The sequence below is a fragment of the Limulus polyphemus genome, unplaced genomic scaffold, assembly GCF_000517525.1.
Source record: "Limulus polyphemus unplaced genomic scaffold, Limulus_polyphemus-2.1.2 Scaffold188, whole genome shotgun sequence".
Classification (NCBI taxonomy): domain Eukaryota; kingdom Metazoa; phylum Arthropoda; class Merostomata; order Xiphosura; family Limulidae; genus Limulus; species Limulus polyphemus.
Window position 1 is genome coordinate 549,444 of NW_013665798.1, and position 22,279 is coordinate 571,722.

A 22,279-nucleotide genomic window follows, 5' to 3' on the forward strand; every position below is an offset into this window, starting at 1 on the left:
TAGGGACGGCTAGCGCAGATAGCCCTCGTGTAGCTTTGCACGAAATTCAAACTTAATACTCATGCGAGATGAAAGATTTATTATGGAAATCGCCTTCTAATATTTTGAAGGTTATTATGAAAAAAGTTGACTCAAGTTTTTACTTAACAACACATATATTTATGTATATACGTTTATGCACAGGATAAATAAACATAATTGATATTAAAAGGTGTTCCTCACCCCTAAAATATCAATTTACGCAAAATCTAAGGTATAAAAATTGCTAAAAGTTCAGCCTTTTTTGTTAACCATGGTCCATATTGAGATTCGTGCAAAAAAGTCAAAGTTACGTAGATATAAAATATTTTCGGACACTTGTTCTATTGTTTATAAACACATTAAATTTTAATTTAAAAAACTATTTTACTCATTTTTAACAAAGAGGCAAAAGGAACAAACTGGTTGATACACTTGGTAATTGCTCTTACTTTCTACATGAAATACATGTGCTCTCCCACTGCTGGTATCGAAACCCAATTTTAGCGTTTTAAGCCCTTAGACTTACCGCGAGCCATCAGAGAACTACATAAAATCATATCAGCGTGACAAAGTAAACATATCAACAAACTTTCGCTCTGCAATGCTTGATAGGAAAAATTAATACTGTATACTGATTATATTTCTAAAAGTAACACACTTAATCAAATTACGATTATTTAGCATACTTCGAATTGTTGATTTACATTGTTGGTGCATACGCCTATTGGTATACTTATCGTATTTGCTTACCGTAAATTAATATAACAGAACAATGAAGTCTTACCTTTTACGAATTATGTATTCAGCTAATACTTTTCATTATTTCCCACAAGTAGCTTATATTCTCTAATATGCATATCATATATATATATATATATAATTTACTTTAAATACACGAAGAAGCTAAAGCTAAATTCTCGGGGTTTTTATATTTTTACATTACAAAAATACGGTCTAGTTGCGATGCGCTTCTCAAGTAAAAAATGTGACGCTATAAAATAAAAACGTATTCTTCATACGAAAAATAAATCAATCTGCAAACTTGTTAGATCAGCATTTTCTCATCAACCAAAATATTGATTGTGACATACGTTTTATTGGTTAATTTGTAGTTTTATACTAGTTATATAACTCGTATAAAACTTCCCTAACATAGCAGCCAGCACCTATGTTCTGGAAGTTAGTGACTATTCTACATTTATTTATATTACGGTATTAATTAGTCTTGTTTACTTACTTTATGGAATTGATTATTTGGTTCCTCAACATCATTTAGCTAAGTGAAGTTTTACAAAGTGCTTATTTTCAAACCCATTTCTTATATTATAATATGTTGTTTCTAAAAACGTTTTCTTATAAAAAATTGCTGTTTTTGAGCAATCTCAGATATAGAACATTTTATAGATGTCGCTATAGTACAAGACATTGCAGTTTCAATTCCCGTTTAAAACATGTTAGTGGGAGCGTTTATGTTTCATTTATATACAGTCTGAATTTGCATGTAGAATAATGGCTTCTGAGGAAGGGCTCTCCTTCAATCTAGATAAAAGACTGAAGCAAAACAAAATCTTGAAAGAAACTTTCTATAAATATGTAATATTGACTTCATTTATATTTCGAAAATTTATTACTTACTTTGCATAAGTTTATGACTACAGCTTCCACAGAAAAGTGTCTGGATCACTTAATTTAATTGCTTTAATGTTTTAGTTTCTTGATTTAAATAAACTTTATGAATAACGGAAAACAAACTCACGTAAAGTCCTTGTTAAAGATAACAATGTGTATCGTAAATGTAGAATTTGATATTTAGTACTTACAGTATGAATACACCTTATGCGACATATAGGCTTAGAGGCCAAATCGGAGACCATACATATTGTCTAAGCGGCCAGGTCAGTGATCCTACACATGGGCTGTGCAGCCAGGTCATAGACCCTAATGTCATTTATTGCTGTCTCTAATTGAGAGTTGCTGGCCAAAGGAAGGACACTAGTCAGCAACATCCGCTGCTTACCCAGCTACTCTTAACCGAGCAACGGAATTAACTGTCATAACTGAAGATGCAGAGTGTGTTCAGCTGCATATCGCGAACTCGAACTTCTAATCCGCAGCCCGGCACGCCGTACACTCGATCAAACCGGAGTCACTAAAGTTGTTAAATTTATCCCAGAATACTTACAAATTCAAATCGATTTTTTATGGCCAGCAAATTATTATTAAATCAAAACCATTTAATTAAAGACTCAGTGACGGTATTAGACAGCAAATCTTTGTTGTTGTTATTGTCAAAATATAGCCAATTAAAAAACCCCATAAAAACACACTTTTAAATACTAAACCTGATCATTATCCAGTAAATATGACTGTTGAGAATGGCCTAGAAATTAGCCATATACTTCACACTATGGAAAACCTAGTTTGACAATAACGGATATGCTGGGTGATTTCACCAGTAAAAAAAAAAGATAATGATGAAAATATGTAAATAACAGCCGTCTTCAGTTCATTGTTAAAACACACTCCATTTAAATATAACTTGTAATAAAAATTTTAAGTTAAATGATAACTAAAAAGATATGAAGTTAGAATTTATACTACATAGCTACTAATAAGAGTTCTCCCATCTAAAAAAAGATGTATTTGTCCAATATGTCGGTGTTCGTAAGTTTGATAATTAGTACTGTGTTACTTGAATTAGATCTATAAAAGAAAACGAACAAATTTAAACTTACGTGATTTGTGAGTAATATACGAACATTATATTACAGATATACTTTTTATGTTTATCAGTTAATTAAAGATATTGATAAAAGAAAAAAACTGGATATTCTAATTGGCGTCTGGACGCGAAAAAAGAATCATAATATACCTCAAAGTCTACCATCCCGATTTTTTTTTAGTTTCACAACAATGCACTTCTTATAATTGAATTCATTCTTCAAAAAATTTATATTATTGTAAAAAAATTTAAATTACTAGTTTTAGAAACAAGATTCAATTTTGCTATAAATAAAAAGTTTTTACGGTAGTACTTATAAAATTATGCGTATCATTATTTTCATAAAATTTGGTTGTTTACAGACTGTAACTCACAAATAAGCAAGAATATACTGGCAGACGTTTCGTAACACATTAACGAGCTTATATTTCTATAACACACGATTTATTTTATCATTTTCGTTACTTCAGCAAACGGTTTTAAAATTTCTATATATTTTTCTTATATTACTTCTCAGTTTGATTAGCCAAGTGTGGCTTAGTGATTAGCGTGTTGGAACTGCGGAGCAGATAGCCCAGAGTTCGAGACGCAATATCTCTATACATTCTCCGTACATTCTACTGTGGGTACGTTATAAATGTCTAGGATAGCTATACTTGTACATTAGGGTCATGACCTAGACGGTTAGTTCATGTGCGCATAATGTCCTATACAGACTGAACATTCCAGTTACAATTTAGTTCGGTGCAAAAACAGTATGGTTGGTTTCTATCAAGTTTGGCATATTTATGAGTAACTGACAAATTAAATTTGTACTTTGAATATATATAACACTACCGCACAAGAAAATATATGATTAAAAACTCTTCTAAGACTAAGAGAAAATTTTAGTCAAAGATTTGTTCTAACTAAACAAAAACACGTTAGTATATCAATCTGTATTATACAGAGTTATAGAATTTCTATTATGACTAGTGTAATGTATAATAGCTTCCCATTTTAGCTACTAATTTAGCTTTAATGCAATGATTGGGTATTAAAGTTTACGTATTTTTCCCTTCCGTTTGCTTCAATATGTCTATGTTTAGAATACAATGTATATATACATATTGATGCTTAATATTCAAGAGAACATAGTAGTTTTTTGACAGTAACCAAACAGAAACTACTGTGTGGCCACTCTTCAAAAGTTGTTTGTCATTTCTTTTTTAAAAAATAGCATAAAACAAAACGTCTGAAATACTGTGTTATATATATATCCACTAAAACTGATCATTTAGGTGTCGTAGTGTTATTGCATGATTTACATTACTTTAAATACAATTAAATAATATTTTTCTCAGGCTCTAAACAACTTTTGACATTACATCTTAATCTTGTTAACGGTGCCAAATAATAATAATGTGTTATTTATTAGTATAACATTAGATATAATTTATAATGACACTTCATTTCTTAATCTCATACCACAACAGTTGTTATTCATGCGATTATTGATATAAATAGTTCCTAGACCATCACTGTGTCTGTCGTATCCCAGTCGGCCTGAAGAACGCTGGTACTGTTTGTTTGTTTGTAGTTAAGCACAAAGCTATACAATGAGCTATCAGTGATCTGCCCACCATGGGTATCGAAACCCGGTTTTTAGCGTTGTAAGTCCGCAAACATAACACTGTGCCACTGGGGGGCCGTTGGTACTCAACGAAAGGCTTTATTACCACTGGATATGGCAGATAAAATGTGGTTGACATGCTAGTCTTTGCTTTTAATCATTGGTTCTCAGATTTAGATTCAGAGAGGGTTTATTTATACATATAAGAAAATCAGCACTAAGAACTCTAATTTTCTTTTGCGAATTATAGTTTAAAAGATTACATTTGCTCATTCAGTAGGCGTCACAGATGAAAATATTATATATATATTTGCTTGATAGTAATAATTGATATTCTAATCCGTAACAAGGTTTTAAATTGTGTTGCCTTACAGTAAAGTCATTTTGAAAGATAAAGAGAAAAAATTATTACTACATCTGTTATCTTTAAAGATATTTCCATTGAAAACATGGAACAAAATATCAAATATTTAAATACTAATTGTACGAATTTCCATTGTTCTCTATTCTTGAAGAAGTTGAAATGCTATGAGCTTGCTTCAAAGTCGTTATCACTGTGTCTGTCGTATCCCAGTCGGCCTGAAGAACGCTTGTACTGTTTGTTTGTATATTTCTTTGTTTGTAGTTAAGCGCAAAGCTACACAATGGGCTCTCTGTGCTCTGCCCACCACGGGTATCGAAACCAGGTTTCTAGCGTTGTAAGTCCACAGACATACCGCTGTACTACTGGGGGCCTTTATATAAAAATAGCAAATGGATCAAGTTTTTCGTCAGGTGAACTTATCAGTATGTCTCACTTGTTGTCTTATATTATAAGTTTGTTTGTTTTTTGTTAAGCGTAAAACAACACAATAGACTATCTGTGCTTTGCCAACCGCGGGTGTCAAAACTCGATTTGTAACGTTATAAGCTCTCACACTTACCACTGAGCCAGCGGGGGCAAAAGGTTGGTATTTATAATGTGTGTGTGTGTGTGTTTTAGTGCAAAGTTACACAATGTGCTATCGGTAGTATGCACACCACAGAGGATCGACATTCGGATTGTAGTTTTGTAAGTCCGAATACTTACCACTAACCAACTGTAAAAACTATATTATTCGAATGTTTTATGCATTAAGATCCATTCAGATTTCGCTTACAAGGCTAGTAAGTAGTAATAACTGTTTGCTATAGGACACCCAGTGGCGCAGTTGTAAGACTGCAGACTTATAACACTACAGACCGGGCTTCGATACAAACTTAAGTACAAACAAACAAGCTTGCTCTAGTGAACGCGCTTCTATAAGAAAACAGCAGTCCTCGTGGAACAGGAGGCATTGATACGGAAGCACATTTCTATCAGTAGGCATTATTGCATCACAGATCGATCCCTGTTTCCAACTTATTATCAGTATTCCTCAAAACAGAATTAGTGTGCTACCGAAGAAGAAACATCCCTAACCATTAGTTTGATTCTTCATTGACTACCTTACCAAAAATCTCTTATTCGCTCACACTATCAAACATAAATAAAATAAATTATTCGTTTACTCTACAAAAAATTGAAAAACACACATACACACCCACACTGGAGAGAGTGTGTAATACCACCACAGATTATATCTAAAATATATATATATATATATATATATATATTAACGATATCATTACTATTCACCTCGTTGGTCAAAAAGCCTCAGCTTCACCTGAAAGACACTGAACTGCACTTTTCGCATAAATTCACAATTTTAATATATTCAACTTAGGCTCATCGTTTACCTCATTTCGTGACACAGGGTTTCTTTCTGACACTTGAACATTGAAATGTTTTCATATTTTAAACATACTGTAACTGGATTTGTAGAATATTTATCAACTTTCAGAAATAAACGATGATAGTGACTTTAACTAAATAACCTTTCCAATGTACAAGTGAACAATCCATTCTTAAATTTAGAAGGTAGTTCACAATGATGAACACTTAAACTTCCTGTTGAATGAAGTTTTAGGCTAATTTCACTCATTGTAAAATAATGAAATGTTGCTTAGTTCAAAGTAAGAAAGAAAAGAAAACTCATTTCACTGTTACAGCTTAAATAAAACATATATATAACCCTGAGGAAATTAACAACAACAGTCATATTTAAAAAGATAACATAATTTTATACGCTATATAACCGTGAGGAAATTAACAACAACAGTCATATTTAAAAAAGATAACATAATTTTATACGCTATATAACAGTGATTGTTTCTTTGTTTGAAGTTAAGCACAAAGCTACACAAAGGACTATCTGTGTTCTGCCACCACGGGTATCGAAACCCGGTTTCTAGTGTTGTAAGTCCGCAGACATACCGCTGTGCCACTGGGGGGGGGGGGCATGTAACCGTAATCGTAATGAAATTAACAACAACGGTCATATTAAAATGACAACCTAAATTTATACGCTATATAACCGTGAGAAAATTAACAACAACGGTCATATTTAAAGAGATAACCTAAATTTATACGCTATATAACCATGAGGAAATTAACAACAACGGTCATAGTTAAAAATATATAACCTAATTGTATACGCTATATAACCGTGAGGAAATTAACAACAACGGTCATATTTAAAGAGATAACCTAAATTTATACGCTATATAACCATGAGGAAATTAACAACAACGGTCATATTTAAAAATATATAACCTAATTGTATACGCTATATAACCGTGAGGAAATTAACAACAACGGTCATATTTAAAAATATAACCTAATTGTATACGCTATATAACCGTTAGGAAATTAACAACAACGGACATATTTAAAAATATAACCTAATTTTAAACTATTTTTCAGTTTAAGTTCTTAAGTATGTTAAGAATAATAAGGATATGATTTCTGCAAACACTAGTTTTGTGCCTTTAGTCTAGTATATTCGTCAATGATAGCAGATGATAGTTTGAAGTGGGTGTTTCAACATTGGAAAGGGTGTGAATGACAGCCAGCTGATTGATTGGGCAACGAAGCACGAGATCTATAGAGACTGAGAAAGTCATTAGATGCTGTAGCAACAATAATGACATTTCTCCTACCTTACTATAAAGATATGAAAAACAAGTAAACTGTACGATTGCGGTTGGAGTTGACAAAATTATACACATGACAACCACCCTTAAGAACGTGACAAAAGTTTAAATCAGTCTTCGCTATCATCTTCTGAAACTAGGCAACCAACTTACAGAGGCAGTGTTAATGAACATAGTAAAGTTTGAAGAAGAATCACGTGCAACACTTCCATTATTCCTTAATATTTTCTACTCTAAATTGGGTGTAATTAAATTTGTTAGATAAAATAAGCTATATATCTTCCCATTACGCTGAAAAAATACCCTTATAACATATGGATATTTCGAAATTATCTTTACTGTTTCGGTCAGTTTTGTCTTCAAAAGTCATAACATGAATAAAGAAAAGGCAACAATCAGAATGCTCATAATACTTCTTTGAATTTCAGATGTTCTAAATCTAAAAACTTTAGGTTTTCTTATTAAGCTGAACATGCACTGATTTTTAATCTATATAAAAGTGCACGACCCACCTTTACCTTCGTGTCTAAATTTCTAGTAAATTTGGAAAACGTAAAGACATTTGTTACAGAACAAAATGTCAGACAGTCCAGCAACAGTGAGGAAAGTAAGCACATAATGTTCTCACGAGCGTGAATAACAACTCTGCCTGAACTAAAAACTGTGAAATTCAGAAAAAAAAATTAAATGACTTAAGTTATACCTTGCTTATAAACTTGGTTACACATAAATGCACGCTCTTACTTACCCATAAGCAGATCTTGGTGAGATGTTTAGTATAGTACCATGTCTTTGACTTACCTAGGACACAGAAATTAACAATCAGTATTGGAAAATGGTTATACATTATGTTTTTACTTAACTAAATATTTGTTATATCAATAATGAAATACGAAATGTGGTGTCCAACTGTTTTCTAACATTATGCATATCTTTGATGAAACAAAAGTATTTGAGACCATTAAAACATTATATATAACCACGTATAGCTTTACCATTCACCTTTGTTCATTTTATATATATATATGATACGGTTAAACTTAAGGCGTGTTTATAGACATTATATAAGAGTAAAGAAGGAAACGTCCTCAACGAGAAAATTTATATGTAAATAATATAATAGTGTACAATCTAGCCTTTTATAGATAAAACTAACTATCCCTGGTTTTACTTATTTTGTAAAAATGAATTCATGAACATGCACATCTATATATATTATATTTACATACCTAAATCTAATTGTATTTTCATAAAAGACGAGTCTAATCCTGAAGGAGAGCATTTTAATTAGCATTCACTTCCCCTCTCCACAACTTCCCCAAGGTTTCGGAATGAATTCTCTCCATGTTGTTTATGTTCACCTACCTACGTACTTCCACCAACCATTTAGCCTTCACCGCGTTCCTATTGTAATTAGTGTGGCAATCAGCTGGTCTGCGATGATGAGGTGCAGAGTTAGGTTTAATTAACTTGGGGAAAGGTAAACCTTACGAGCTTGTTCAACGCTAACCTTTTTTTCCCATGCTTGTTGGAATGCGGAATGCATTATAGTGCGGCTTTCATTTTCTTAGCAGGCTCATTGAGACGACTCTATTAGGAAATGCAGTCCGAATTCGTTAATTCAATAGCAGACCAAGAAAGAAAACGAAGTACGAAAATTGTAAAGTAAGTCTGGGCCTCCCATTTGGAATGACAATAATGAGTTAGCAAGCAAATGGAGGATGTTAATAGGTGACGGAAATTGGTGCCCACCTTCATATAAATTTCACATTCAGATAAACAGCTACTGATATACGTTTCGATAGCTTCTTAAATAGTTGTAAAAAAATCATGTTAGTCACTTTCAATAGACTGGTTGCTGGTAGTGAGTGAACTTAAGTAAAACCTAGTCCCCGTAGTCCAGCTTTTATGGGCGAAGCATCAAAAACAGATAAAATATGAAAAACTTCAAATATAGTCTTTGTGTAACATCTGCTACTTATTTCAATTACAATACAAAGTATATGCATTATCGTCATTCGTTTTTTGTGTTTATGTATTGAAAAGTATAAAATGCACAAAATATCTGACTTGGGTAAGAATTAACGTATCAGACCATATGTCCTAATACTTTCCAAATGTTTCCAAATAAACTGACACGTCTAAATGAAAACTTTTCTAGTTTAGTTTCTGCGACGTTTCGAGCAGACGCCCTTCGTCAGGCAGTAAAGGATTGTAACACGTCTTTACTGCCTGACAAAGAGCATCTGCTCGAAACGTCACAAAAAATTAACTAGAAAACATTTTCATTTAGACGTGTCAATTTATTCTTTATTATCATTTATCCAATAGATATTGTATTTAATCATAATCATAGGAATGAAACCTCACTGTCATTTGAAAACAGATCAAAACCTCCAAATCATATAACTTATAAACATGTAAACTACTACTGATTTTATTCACGTTTCCAATGTTTTCCAACCTATAGTGGATATGACAGATATGGTGTTGTTGACATATTATTACATATTCTTGTTTGCTTTCATTCATAAACTCTTAGTTTCCAATATCAAATGTTATAATTCATATCATGAAAATGTACCAATTAAAATCTGAAACTTCTAACTAAACAAGAAATTGCTGTAATAAAAGTTGGGAAGTACTTCATCTTTACTAAATCAAGCCAATATTCGGAAACTAACTAAACAAGAAAATGCTGTAATAAAAGTTGGGAAGTACTTCATCTTTACTAAATCAAGCCAATATTCGGAAACTAACTAAACAAGAAAATGCTGTAATAAATGTTGGGAAGTACTTCATCTTTACTAAATCAAGAAAATATTCGGAACTAACTAAACAAGAAAATGCTGTAATAAAAGTTGGGAAGTACTTCATCTTTACTAAATCAAGACAACATTCGGAAACTAACTAAACAAGAAAATGCTGTAATAAAAGTTGGGAAGTACTTCATCTTTACTACATCAAGACAATATTCGGAAACTCAGTTTCGGTTTACACAAAAACTATTTGTTGTATTGTTCTTACGAATATTCACGACAGTTTTAAAACTCTAGATTCCAGTAAATTAACGTAATAATGAATATATTTCCATTACAGGAGGAAACGTGATACAAACAGGATTCACAAGCTATTTGTCGGTTCGTATTATATATTATTTATTTAGTAATAAAATAGACATCTTTTACTTAGAAATATTATAAGATAAATTCTACATATTCTTAAATTTGTATATTATTTTTTTTTACAATTCTAAATCATGACTATCAAACTATTTACAAAAGATGTAGGTTAAAAGTAATCATATTTGTGTGAAACCCAAAAACACGAGCAGACATCCTTCTCAGAAAAAGAACTCATTGTATAAGAGGGGTTTATGTACATGAACAACTAGAAGTTTAGAACACTAACTGAATACATCCAGTAGAACTAAATAAAAATTTTTGTAATTTTTTTCAGACTTTAAAAAGCTTTCATTTTACAGATGTTTATTCTGTAAATAAAATAAAATTAATTATCATATGTTAAAATGTACACGTAAAAACATTCGCATGCCAACAGCCGAAATATACTCAAGTATTACGTTTATAGTATAATCTTACCCAATATTTGTGCAACTTGATGAACCAAAACTGTAAGTGCTGGTGGTAGAGCTATCTTAAATGACTGTTTAATTTATATTTTTTCATGTTAGCGTCACAAAGCAGTCTAATTAGACTAAAAGAGGAACAGCTCTACTAACGATACTTGTTTGTTTGTTTGGAATTTCGAGCAAAGCTACACGAGGGCTATCTGCGCTAGCCGTCCCTAATTTAGCAGTGTAAGACTAGAGGGAAGGCAGCTAGTCATCACCACCCACCGCCTACTCTTAGGCTACTCTTTTATCAACGAATAGTGGGATTAACCGTCACATTATAACGCCCCCACGGCTGAAAGGGCGAGCATGTTTGGTGGAACGGGGATTCGAACCCTCGACCCGCAGATTGCGAGCCGAGCGCCCTAACCACCTGGCCATGCCGGGCCTACTAACGTTACTATATAGAATTCTGAATCTTTATAAAAATTATATCCATAAACATATATAAAAATGTTTTATAAAGTTTGCATCCTTCAAATAGCCAAAACTTGATAGATAAACAATGTTTTATTCTCCAAGTGTTTTATTTCACATGCTTGCTGTAAATAGCAGTACTATTCAGTAAAACATTTTTTCCCAAAAAATACTCCCACACTTTCTTTAGATATGTATTGCATGACTTCTATACCATTTCTGTGATTGAGAAGGAATGTCTTAAGCTTACTTTCTGAAGTTTACATATTTTTATAACGAAAAACAAACAATGCGCGCTCTATAGATGGTTGACATTTTCTTTAAATATTTTAAGTGGTTTTATTTGAAAATACTCTCCTTCACCAGTTGATTTGGTTATCTTAAATGCTATGTTAAATATATTGAATTGCTCAGAAATCGTACTATTTACTAAACAAAAATACATACAAGTTATACCCTTCAGATTTTCTTGTTTAATGTTTTTCGTAGAAAGCTTACCTCTCTATTCTTAATATTCATATATATTGCAGTTTCTTATATCAAAGTTTGGGTTTAACAGGTAATAAAAATGTAGCCTGAAAGCTCGTATCTTTGTATTTCCTAGAGATAAAATATGTCAGGTATTGGGCAGAAATATCTAACTGGCGATCAAATTCAAAATTATTGATACTAATTTTCTCTCTCTTTTTTCCCATTTTCGTTGAGGCTATACTGTTCCTTAGTTACTTTTTGTTTTTATTTAAAATGTTCTCATATCTTTATAACAGTTTTGAATTCATAAAAAAAAGATTAAGGGTATGAGAGTTTCGATGATGATGGTGTAGATTCATCTGACAATGATATATGCAATAACAATAATTCATAGCACACACTGGAGATGCAATAAAGACGCGAGTCCCTGACGGAAGAAAATAAAGTAAAACTCAGGAGATGTTTGGAAGTGAGAAAGATGGGTTTCCAGCTGTCTCCTTCTGCTTCCTGTACACGCGCAAAGCTAGAACTGGTGTTTAGAAATGCAAATATCATTGCATACTATCTGCTTCCTATGAAAGTTCTATCGTTACTATTTACCATGCAAGTCTCACGTAACGCAAGCCTGTCTTTTCACGCTCACAGGTGAAATCTCCCCCGAGCCTCAGCATTCATTTCTACCAAGTCATAAAAAACTAGTGTACAAAGATTGTGACAGACGTAGAATGAGATTGAACTAAATTTGAATTATGAAACCAGTGAAACGTAGAAAATATGACACAGCATCTACGTGAAATCATGCTGACTGCACTAATACTAGACGTCTAAAAAGTTTCGTCTTTCCAAAGAGTAAAATATAATGATTCTTGCTATCTACATACACAATTACTGCAGATGTTATATATTACACGTACTGTGTTGCTATAAAGATGGTAATGATACTTTTACTTTATTAGCAAAATGAAACTTTTTAAATATATGAACGGGTTGTTGATTCAATTATAGTTTTAGTTTGAAAATCAATGAAGTCTCGGTTAGGTTTTTCTTATTCTTTTTCCTTAACAATTTTAATTAGGGAAATCTGCTTTGGCGACACCTATGAATTTCGAAGTCTGAGCTGTTTTCTTTCAGCACAATATGTGATTCTGTAAGATATAATTACATTTAAAATCTCCTCAAACAATTACAGTTTAGTCTAGTTTAGTTTAATTTGCTGGTGCTACTTTTATATGTGGAAAATAATAATAAAAGTGCCCATAAATGTTTAAGTTTAAGCATTTAAGGAAATAGCTTATTCATATAGTAATAATAATAATAATACTTATTTTCTTAATCATCACGTATCTTTGAAGTTACGAATCTTTTAAAAACAACTCGAATTATTGTGTGTGAAAAGTTGTATGTATAACATAAGCAGGTAACAAAATATGCTCAAAATTGAATAAAGTATTGTTAGCGTACTAAAAGTTGCATTGTTGAGGCGATAGGCAAACTTAATTTCTATTTTAAAAATTATTATGTTGATAGAGAACACGTTAGTTACATTGTGTTCATTCTGTTGTCTAACTAGTCCCCCCTCTAATGACTCAGCGATAAGTATAGGGACTTATAACGCTAAAAATCAGGCTTCGATACCCGTGGTGGGAAAGGACAGATAGCCCATTGTGGAGCTTTGTGCTTAACAAGAAACAAGTCTAACTAAGCTACTGACAATTACAATATGTGAAAGGTATTTCTTAGCAAGACTGACCTAACGTAGAGAAGTAATATTAGATCAGTAAAGAAAATTGTTTCGACTATTATTGGATAAAAAAATATAACATGTGGACAAATAATGAAACAAATAATTAATAACAATGATTTTCGTTCATGAAACCAAATAGAAGACAAGTAGATGAACGTGAATTGTTGTTGATATTTAGTACTATTATCAGCTTAAATTAACTTTTTCCTATGTTTAAAATATATTTCACTTAATTCGAATGAGTCTTGATATCAAATATTTGGTTCATAAAAGTATTCTACTTTTCCAATGCAGCAAACCAAAATTATTATTATTGTTGAAGAAAAATCATGAATAAGTTTACAGCACCTAAACTCTTAGAAGAAAAATCATGAATAAGTTTACAGCACCTAAGCTCTTAGAAGAAAAATCATGAATAAGTTCACAACATCTAAACCCTTGGAAGAAAAATCATGAATAAGTTTACAGCACCTAAACTCTTAGAAGAAAAATCATGAATAAGTTTACAGCACCTAAACTCTTAGAAGAAAAATCATGAATCAGTTCACAACACCTAAACCCTTGGAAGAAAAATCATGAATAAGTTCACAGCACCTAAACCCTTGGAAGCCGTTATAGAATTCGTTTGTTATACTAAACTAAAAATGTTAAATGTGGTTTCAAGTTGCACATATGGCAAGTGTTTCTTCACACATTCGAAATTAATTATCGTGATTAATATATGACACGTCCTTTATTTCCATCTTTTAGTAATAACAGCTACTTGTATTTATTCTTTCAGCACAGAAAAATACAGGTTCTTTACTTACATTTATTTCCTTTATAATCATTATTGGCTTAAATGCTTTCTTCGGGCTAGACAATCAAGTAAATAACACCCATTATGTGTACATACACACATGTATGCGGACGTGTGTTGCCTGATGAAAGGTTCGACAGTCGGGATTGGCTCGTTCAAGCCTCCCTTAAAGCTTTATCTGAGAATAATAGATGTTGGGCAGACATCTGGCGGCCACATGTGCTCGCTCACCTCTAAGTAGGTTTTCCGTTCGTCCTGCATGTTTGAACCCCTGGTTCTCGGCCTCCTTTTTCAACATGTATAGTGTTTAACGGTGAACCTTCTAGCGGCCGTAATAACGCTAATGGCTCGTCCATTCGTATTACATGCAATATGGAAAGAATTTCAGAAGACTTTGTCAAATACCACAACACCGATCTATCTATCTATGTTTAAATTAATCTTATATGTTTCTAAATATATATTTATTACAAAATTTTGGGTTTCTTTAGAAATAACAATTTTAAGCAGAGTTGCATGTAAAATAGCACAAAATATAAAGCAATTGAAAATCATATCCTTCAAACAATCCGATAACGTTTACTGATTTATTCAAGTTTGAGAACTTATGTGCACATATTAAATAGGCTAATTGCATTACTCTTTTCTTTTACAAATATAATTCCTGTGTACTCTAAACCGTCCAAATAATATTTAAACCAGTCTGCTCAATCCGTTATTTTCATCACCAGCATGTTCGGTTTCGGTGTGATGAGAGTTAATTTTGGAATTCACACACAGTTGTGATCTGGCCACCACTTTCTATAAGTTACCTTTAATTTGGACAATAATTACCCATTGATGCTGATTGTGGTAAAGTGGTTTTTCTGAAGAACATCATTTTGTTTCAATAAATTACAATAATGTTGAGAAAGAGCCAACGCAGATGTCTGTGAATTTCCAATTGGAAAGGGCAGTTGGGTATGAGGACTTGCACGTGTGTGTACCGATCACCGACATCAGAGAAAGCTCGTCCAGTGCACACTATCTACATGTGTAACCTAATCAGGTCCTCTATCTCGGGGTAGTGTAGGAGTTTTTCTTGTTAGTTTTTTTCATGATCGAAGCCAGGTTTGAATCAGTAGGCTAGAGTACACAATAAAAATGTCAGGTCTGAGACGAATTAGAAAACAAGGATTAAGTGGTTATTCTGAAAGGTATTTTCATCGATGTTGTGGTATTTTCATTCTAAGGACAAATGAATACTTTTGGTAATCTTGTCCATTACTTTAAAGAGCACAAGATCCAAGCAGGATTTATCATCATTTCAGTGTCTGGTTTCTTTTAGGTTATATAGGCCCAATATTCCACTTCAAATCCCCTGTACATGATTAAACTGATTACAGTTTTTCCAGACTCTGTATACATTCCAAGCCCCCAAAATACCATCGATTCATTTTCCTGTACTTTTGAGTCATTCCTCAACAGAACATGATTTTTTTTTATCAGCATAAAATCGGTTATCACCTATTGCTGTTCTTGCTCCTATAGCTTCTTCCATTACTACAGAATTTTGATTGTCAGGAAACACATTTCTATAGTTAAATTTTTATTCGAGAGTAAAATAAAGCTATTTGTAATTTTTTTATCAGTCGCCATTAACAAATTTTTATCTCATAAACAGTTATTTACGCCTCATCATATAACTTCTGTCACATTTAGTCGATATAAAAAATAATAATCGCCACAATGTCCATCTATATTTAAAAGATTTGCATACCGTTAAACAACAGTCTCGCTCCTCATATGTTAGCCCCCCCCCCCAGTTGCACAGCGGTAAGTCTTCGGACTTATAATGTAAAAACTGGATTTGGTGGGCACAGCACAGTAGCCCATTGCGTAACTTAACTACAAACAAACGAAATCTTATATGCAAAATAAGAAATACACAGGTGCGTCACAGCCATAATAAGGTCCTGGTAGCAGGTGTGTAGCTGAAGGTAAGGAACAAAATAATCTCAACGTGGAATATTTCATTGTGAAAGAGTAAATTTACGAAATAAATATAAAATAGAATGGCAAAAACGGAAGGAAAGAAAGGTGTGCACACTAAGTACAGTAATTAAAACTATATATATCAAATAAACAATCTATCCGTGTCAGTAATCATTCTTTGCACTGTAAACTGTTTACAAGGTAATGGTACTTTATACGAACAATTAGCTTATGTTAGTACAGTAACATGTCGCCAAGATGTAAGCCGTTTAGAATATAGTTAATGTATGACCATTTGACACTGCAATGCTGCCAAAAGGTCATATTGTGGTTGAAGTTGCATGTCACAGCCATTTCTGAAGAAGGATATTTATATAGCAAGATTTTTTAACCTCTCTAATGTTCTCCACGAAAGTATTTATTTACTCTCACAGAGAAGAGTGTATAGTAACCAAGTGTTTAGTTAGTGTTTTGGAGTCCCAAACCATACTTAAAACTACTGGACATATCTCCTGGTACCGTTAAGTGTGTATATATTTGGTTAATTATTATACGATCATCAAAAAAATTAGAGTACAACAATTGCAAAATAACTTATAGTAATAGCAATATTTATATAGAAGGTGATTAATGATTATTAGAGCGCAAATAGGTAAATACAAAGTTGGTTATCAAAGGTCTTGCCATAAATAGAAAAAAGTGTATTAATAAAAGATAAGTTGCGAAAATAGTTGATGACACAAAGATCCTTCAAATATTTGTCCTTTCACTATAGAAAAGGAAATATTTAATTTCTTTCTTTAGAGTATGACATTCAATTGAGACATTGAAGAATCTTGCAAGCAGGATTGTTTGTAATAAGAAAGGTTTATATACGTTTTCTTCCTAATCCATGAATTAATATATTCATTGCCTATATTTCTCTTACAGAGTCTTCACCTAATATCTGGTTGACCAACAACGTTTCGTGACAATAGCCTGGTATGTTATAGAAGTTACACGATTGTAACCATTTAGCCAAGACGTACTGTCAGCAGAGAATTATGTCATTGATTACTTCGTTCAATCTCATCCCACAAATGCTCAATCAGATTGAGATCGGTAGTTAAACTGACCAAGGGAGTTGACTCAACTTATGCGCTGTCATACTCTTTAAGTTAACTTTAAACAATACGAGTGCGGTGAGTTATTGTGTTGTCTTCTTAGATAAACCTTTTCCATCAAGATTATAAATGTAGCTTTGTGGGATGGATAAGACTGGTAATAACGTTCAAGCACACTCTGGATGTTGTTCACCCTTCTAAAGAAATCAAAGAACCTCATACCTGAGAAAATAAAGTCCCCCATACTATCATTCCACTTTCATCAGCTTTCAATGTTAGAAAAACATAACCAGTATGAAGGTGAACATGTCATTTTCTCTGTATTTTAACTTTATTAACAATAAAGAAATGTGTCAAATACAACTCGGACTATATCACATGCTTCCAGTCATTCATAGTCCAAAGTTTGCACTTAAACACCACTAAAACCATGCTATATTGTTTGGATAAAGTGTTTTCAGACAGGTTATCGGCTGCTGTATGACAGTTTGTGTAACGTGGTTTACATGTTACGATTGAAAATAGTCAATTCTTGACTGCTGTTCAAGGAATGGTTAATCGGAGCCACTCGGATTGACATCTGATGCACTTTCCAAGACTTTCCTATTACCTTTTCCTCGGTCAGTTCCAATGTTTATAATAATAAACATATTCCCTTTCGATTTCCATTGTTGATAAATAGTAATGACAGATGTCTTTGAATAACTGGTTGAAAAAGCAGTCTTCTATTAAGTTCGTGCCAGATGGAAACCTATTACCAACATCTTTGAAAGTCGGAAAGATCATTGCCTTTATTCATTGTATTATAATATAACTAAATCTCGCATATTACTTAAGCGATCTCCCGAGATGTGTGTAGCTCTTTGCGCGGTTGCTTGTTTTGTACGTGGATGATACATAACTACCCACATAAACTGGAATGTGCGGATAGTCTTCCTTCAGAGTTTTAAAATTCATTCAAAGCTTCTTTCCTTTTACTTTAACTGAATACCTGATTGAAATTCAACAGTGAAAAAGAAGTATTAAATCATCTTTCATAAATGTAATTTAGAATATTAAAATTTTTCAAACTAAAATTAAACGTGCTCCGAAAGCTACCTAATATTCTGTTATTTCTTTTATTCCTAAGCTATCCCACAATATCTAAAAATGTGTTTCAAGCCTGTTAAAATTTGTAAAATAGATCTATAAATGCATTTGTATTCTTTTCGCCGAGTAAAATTTAGATCACTTTATCTAAAAATATTACGATGATGAAACTGCTACGTTTTATATATAAACAATTTTATACGAAGATTGTGAATGGCTTTGTTTGTTTGTTTGTTTTTGAATTTCGCTCAAAGCTACACGAGGGCTATCTGCGCTAGCCGTCCCTAATTTAGCAGTGTAAGACTAGAGGGAGGGCAGCTAGTCATCAACACCCACCGCCAACTCTTGGGCTAATCTTTTACCAACGAATAGTGCGATTGGCCGTCACATTATAACGCCCCCACGGCTGAAAGGGCGAGCATGTTTGGTAGGACGTGGATTCGAGAATGGCTTTGTACTGAAAAATTAACACACCTTTCAAGCCGGCCAACAGATAACTTAAAATCTTCTTTCCATGTTCTAGAATATAAATTAACTATATTCATTACTTCGATTTTTTAAAGGTTAAGATTACTAATAGAGGAAATATTGAACAAGCCATTTTGATTCCAAAAAGTGAAATAAAATTTAGCTAGAATAGTACACTTATGTACGGTTATATATATTTAAAGTTACTATTCCAATTTACTTTATATTTTAGTTGAACTTAATTTTCATTGGGACTTGATAGTGACGTTATATAATCCTATCTTTATTTTCTATCCTTCATTTGAATTTTTAGAGATGACGTTGTTAATCAGTCTTAGAGTGTTTTTTTCTTGAATTTTAAATTGTTCAGCATAACATATTTAACTCCTGGCTTGTTGAAATCTTATTGCTTTACGGAGGCTATAAAACCTTGTATTAATGTTTTAACTTTTCTATACAAAAATAATATTGATGCTCTAATATTATATGTGTTAACCTTCCTGCCACATGTGCAAACATACTCTTGTTGTTTGTCCATATCAGTAGCAATGCCTCGTGCATAAAGGTTACTCAGACAAACCTTGTACACTGTTACGTGCATTTCTGCTTTGGATACAAAAGGCGCCATTGATCCTAGATTTCATTTCTCAGCATAGCTGGAGTGCCACAGCACAAAACTTTACCTGCTGAGCTACACGATAATGTAATCATCGTAATTCCATCCAGCACAGCCCAGGAGAAGCGAAGGCGCGCTCGACGAATGCAAGTGTTATTTAAATTCCATAGTATTATTGTATATATGACTGGTGATTATTGTTCTCTCCGGGCTTCAGCGACAGTCCAGAGTTTTAATTACCTGTTTATAATATTGAGTGAAGGACCACTTTAGTTTAGTGATGCTTAAAATATGCATCAGTAAGCTTATTTACCTATTCGGTCTACACTTTGCAGTTGTACCACGCTGCTTTCAGCCCTAAACTTCACTTAAAAGTACATCTTTTCTCTAGTAAACGCCCAGAGAAAACGAAGGAAATGACATCAGTCATCGTGGCCCCATGATAATATACTACAAAAATGTAAGCTAACTATTGTCAAGATTGGAAAACAAATAACATCCGGTTATAGATCGTTTTTTGTTTTGTTTTTTTAGATAACTACAGCTTAACACGGATCATTCTTCAGTTTTGTACCATATAAACACTAGCTTGTCTTCCTTAATTATTCTTAGATACATGAATGTATTATATTTGGTTAACACCTATCGACTGTGTTAGTGTTCAGTAAATTATTTTGATGACGGAAATTCAGCGGTCTTTAAAAGACCTATAATAATCGGATCCTTTCAAAATTATTACATGTATTTCAAGAAAACTAATAATCCCAGCCCTGCTTAATGATTGAGGGTTTCATCATAACGCTGGAATTATAAATACAACAGTAACATTGGAATGTTAATGAAAATTTACAAATGATATCATGATTATTGGCTTAAACATACACAGATACATAGTAAAACTGTGCACCAAGATCAGATGAGTGTTCGTACAGACCTATCTGTCACACGAGTATATATGTATCACATAACTAGGATATAAGTTAACTTCCAAACCATTGCAATGACTGACATTTTTCGTAGAGATGGCATACATTTTCTTGATCGTTCATAGACGCTTTCCATTGATCCAACGCTATCTAGCTAATTCGTTATTCTCAGTGCTCTGTATTTCAATGTTAATACCAGAATAAATGGAATAATTAATTTGGCGTTTAGTCCTCAACAGATGGTGCTCTAATTAGAGACATTCTTGGTCCTATAAGTATTAGCTATTACGGAATTCTAAGTTTATTTGAGCTTAGATTTTGTTCTAGTTCAAAAAAATAAATATTTTAATATCTTTATCGAGGATGCCATTGTTTTATGGTGTTAAATTCATTTATTTTGTTTGTGATAACCTTGTTCTTGCTAATATCCAATTATTATACAGACATCAAAGATTATATCAGATACAATATCGGCAAACAGTGTAATGAAAATGACTTGCAGACAAAAAAAAACACAATTGTTCTTGAAATATGCAAGAAATTTATACATTATAATACTGTTATTTAAAAAAACAGATAGAGTGCATGAAACGTCTTCCTGAAAATGTGACCAAAATTCACTGTTCAGATTTTATTTCTGCTTTAGATAAGACAAACGGGAAATGGCGATAATGTTTCTGAGATTGCTAAGTAGAAAAAATGGAGACAAGTGAACAAATCGCTCGCAATAGTAACTCTTAATTTCTTTGTGAGGTTCAAGAACGAGGAGAGAAAAGGTTTAAATTTATGCTGGGTATCTCTTTCAGAGTCGTTACATATAAAATATTTAAACTTATTTCTGTCCTTCTTCTGGTTTTGGTAGTTGGAGAAAGGTGGTTAAGTATTTTGTTAAACTAGAGAAGATAAAAAGCTATATCTTTGTTTTCCATGCCGTTATCATATGCTTCTGTTTAGGGGGTTTAGTAGCTGAAAATACCATTCGACAGTATAATAGAAAACGAAACGTTTTTATGCTTGTGCTTACTTTGGCTTCGTTATAAGAAATGGAGGAAATGTTTGAATTTATTCAAATGCACATTTTTCCTACGTGTTTACCGCAGTTACAGCGAATTGAGAAAATGTAAATTTGTTATAGTATTTATTCAGATTAGATTACAAACAGGAAAAAGCTATACAAGAAACACCAAATTATCAGTTTTGTAGGAAAAATAGTCATGTCTCAGTTTTCATATAGTTAGGGTGAAATAGAAAGAGAGGAAAAGATAAATTTAGGAAAATCGTTTTGTTACAGCTAATAATTGTTAGAACTGAGGTTAACAGATTTTTGTATGCGAGTTTAATGGAAAACAAATTGAATATGTGGACGTTTGCTATGAATGTAAGGAAAGAAATGAACTGACAATGAACGTTTGTTTGTGAATATTAGAAAAAAAAACATTGTGAATGTTTGTTTGTAGTTAAGCACAAAGCTACACAATGGGATATCTGTGCTCTGCCCACTACGTGTATACAAACTCAGTTTTTAGCGTTGTAAGCCCGCAGACATTCCGCTTTGCCACTTGGGGATTTGTGAACAGAAAACTTAGTTTTATCTATGTGTGTGTGTGTGTGTGTGTGTGTGTGTGTGTG

General features: G+C 32.6%; 1 protein-coding gene across 3 annotated transcripts in view; it reads right to left on the reverse strand.

The window, feature by feature from the left end:
* The window catches only part of LOC106478192 (zinc finger E-box-binding homeobox 1-like), a 204,341-nt gene that overhangs the window by 120,539 nt on the left and 61,523 nt on the right, over window positions 1-22,279 (reverse strand). The window contains exon 2 of one of the 3 annotated variants that reach the window (XM_022381751.1): window positions 8,158-8,210. The exons of the other annotated variants lie outside the window; for them this stretch is intronic. Within the exon in view, the coding sequence (XP_022237459.1) occupies window positions 8,158-8,161 (4 nt within the window). The 5' untranslated portion in view covers window positions 8,162-8,210. The remainder of the gene's footprint in view (window positions 1-8,157; window positions 8,211-22,279) is intronic. 3 annotated transcript variants of the gene reach the window in all.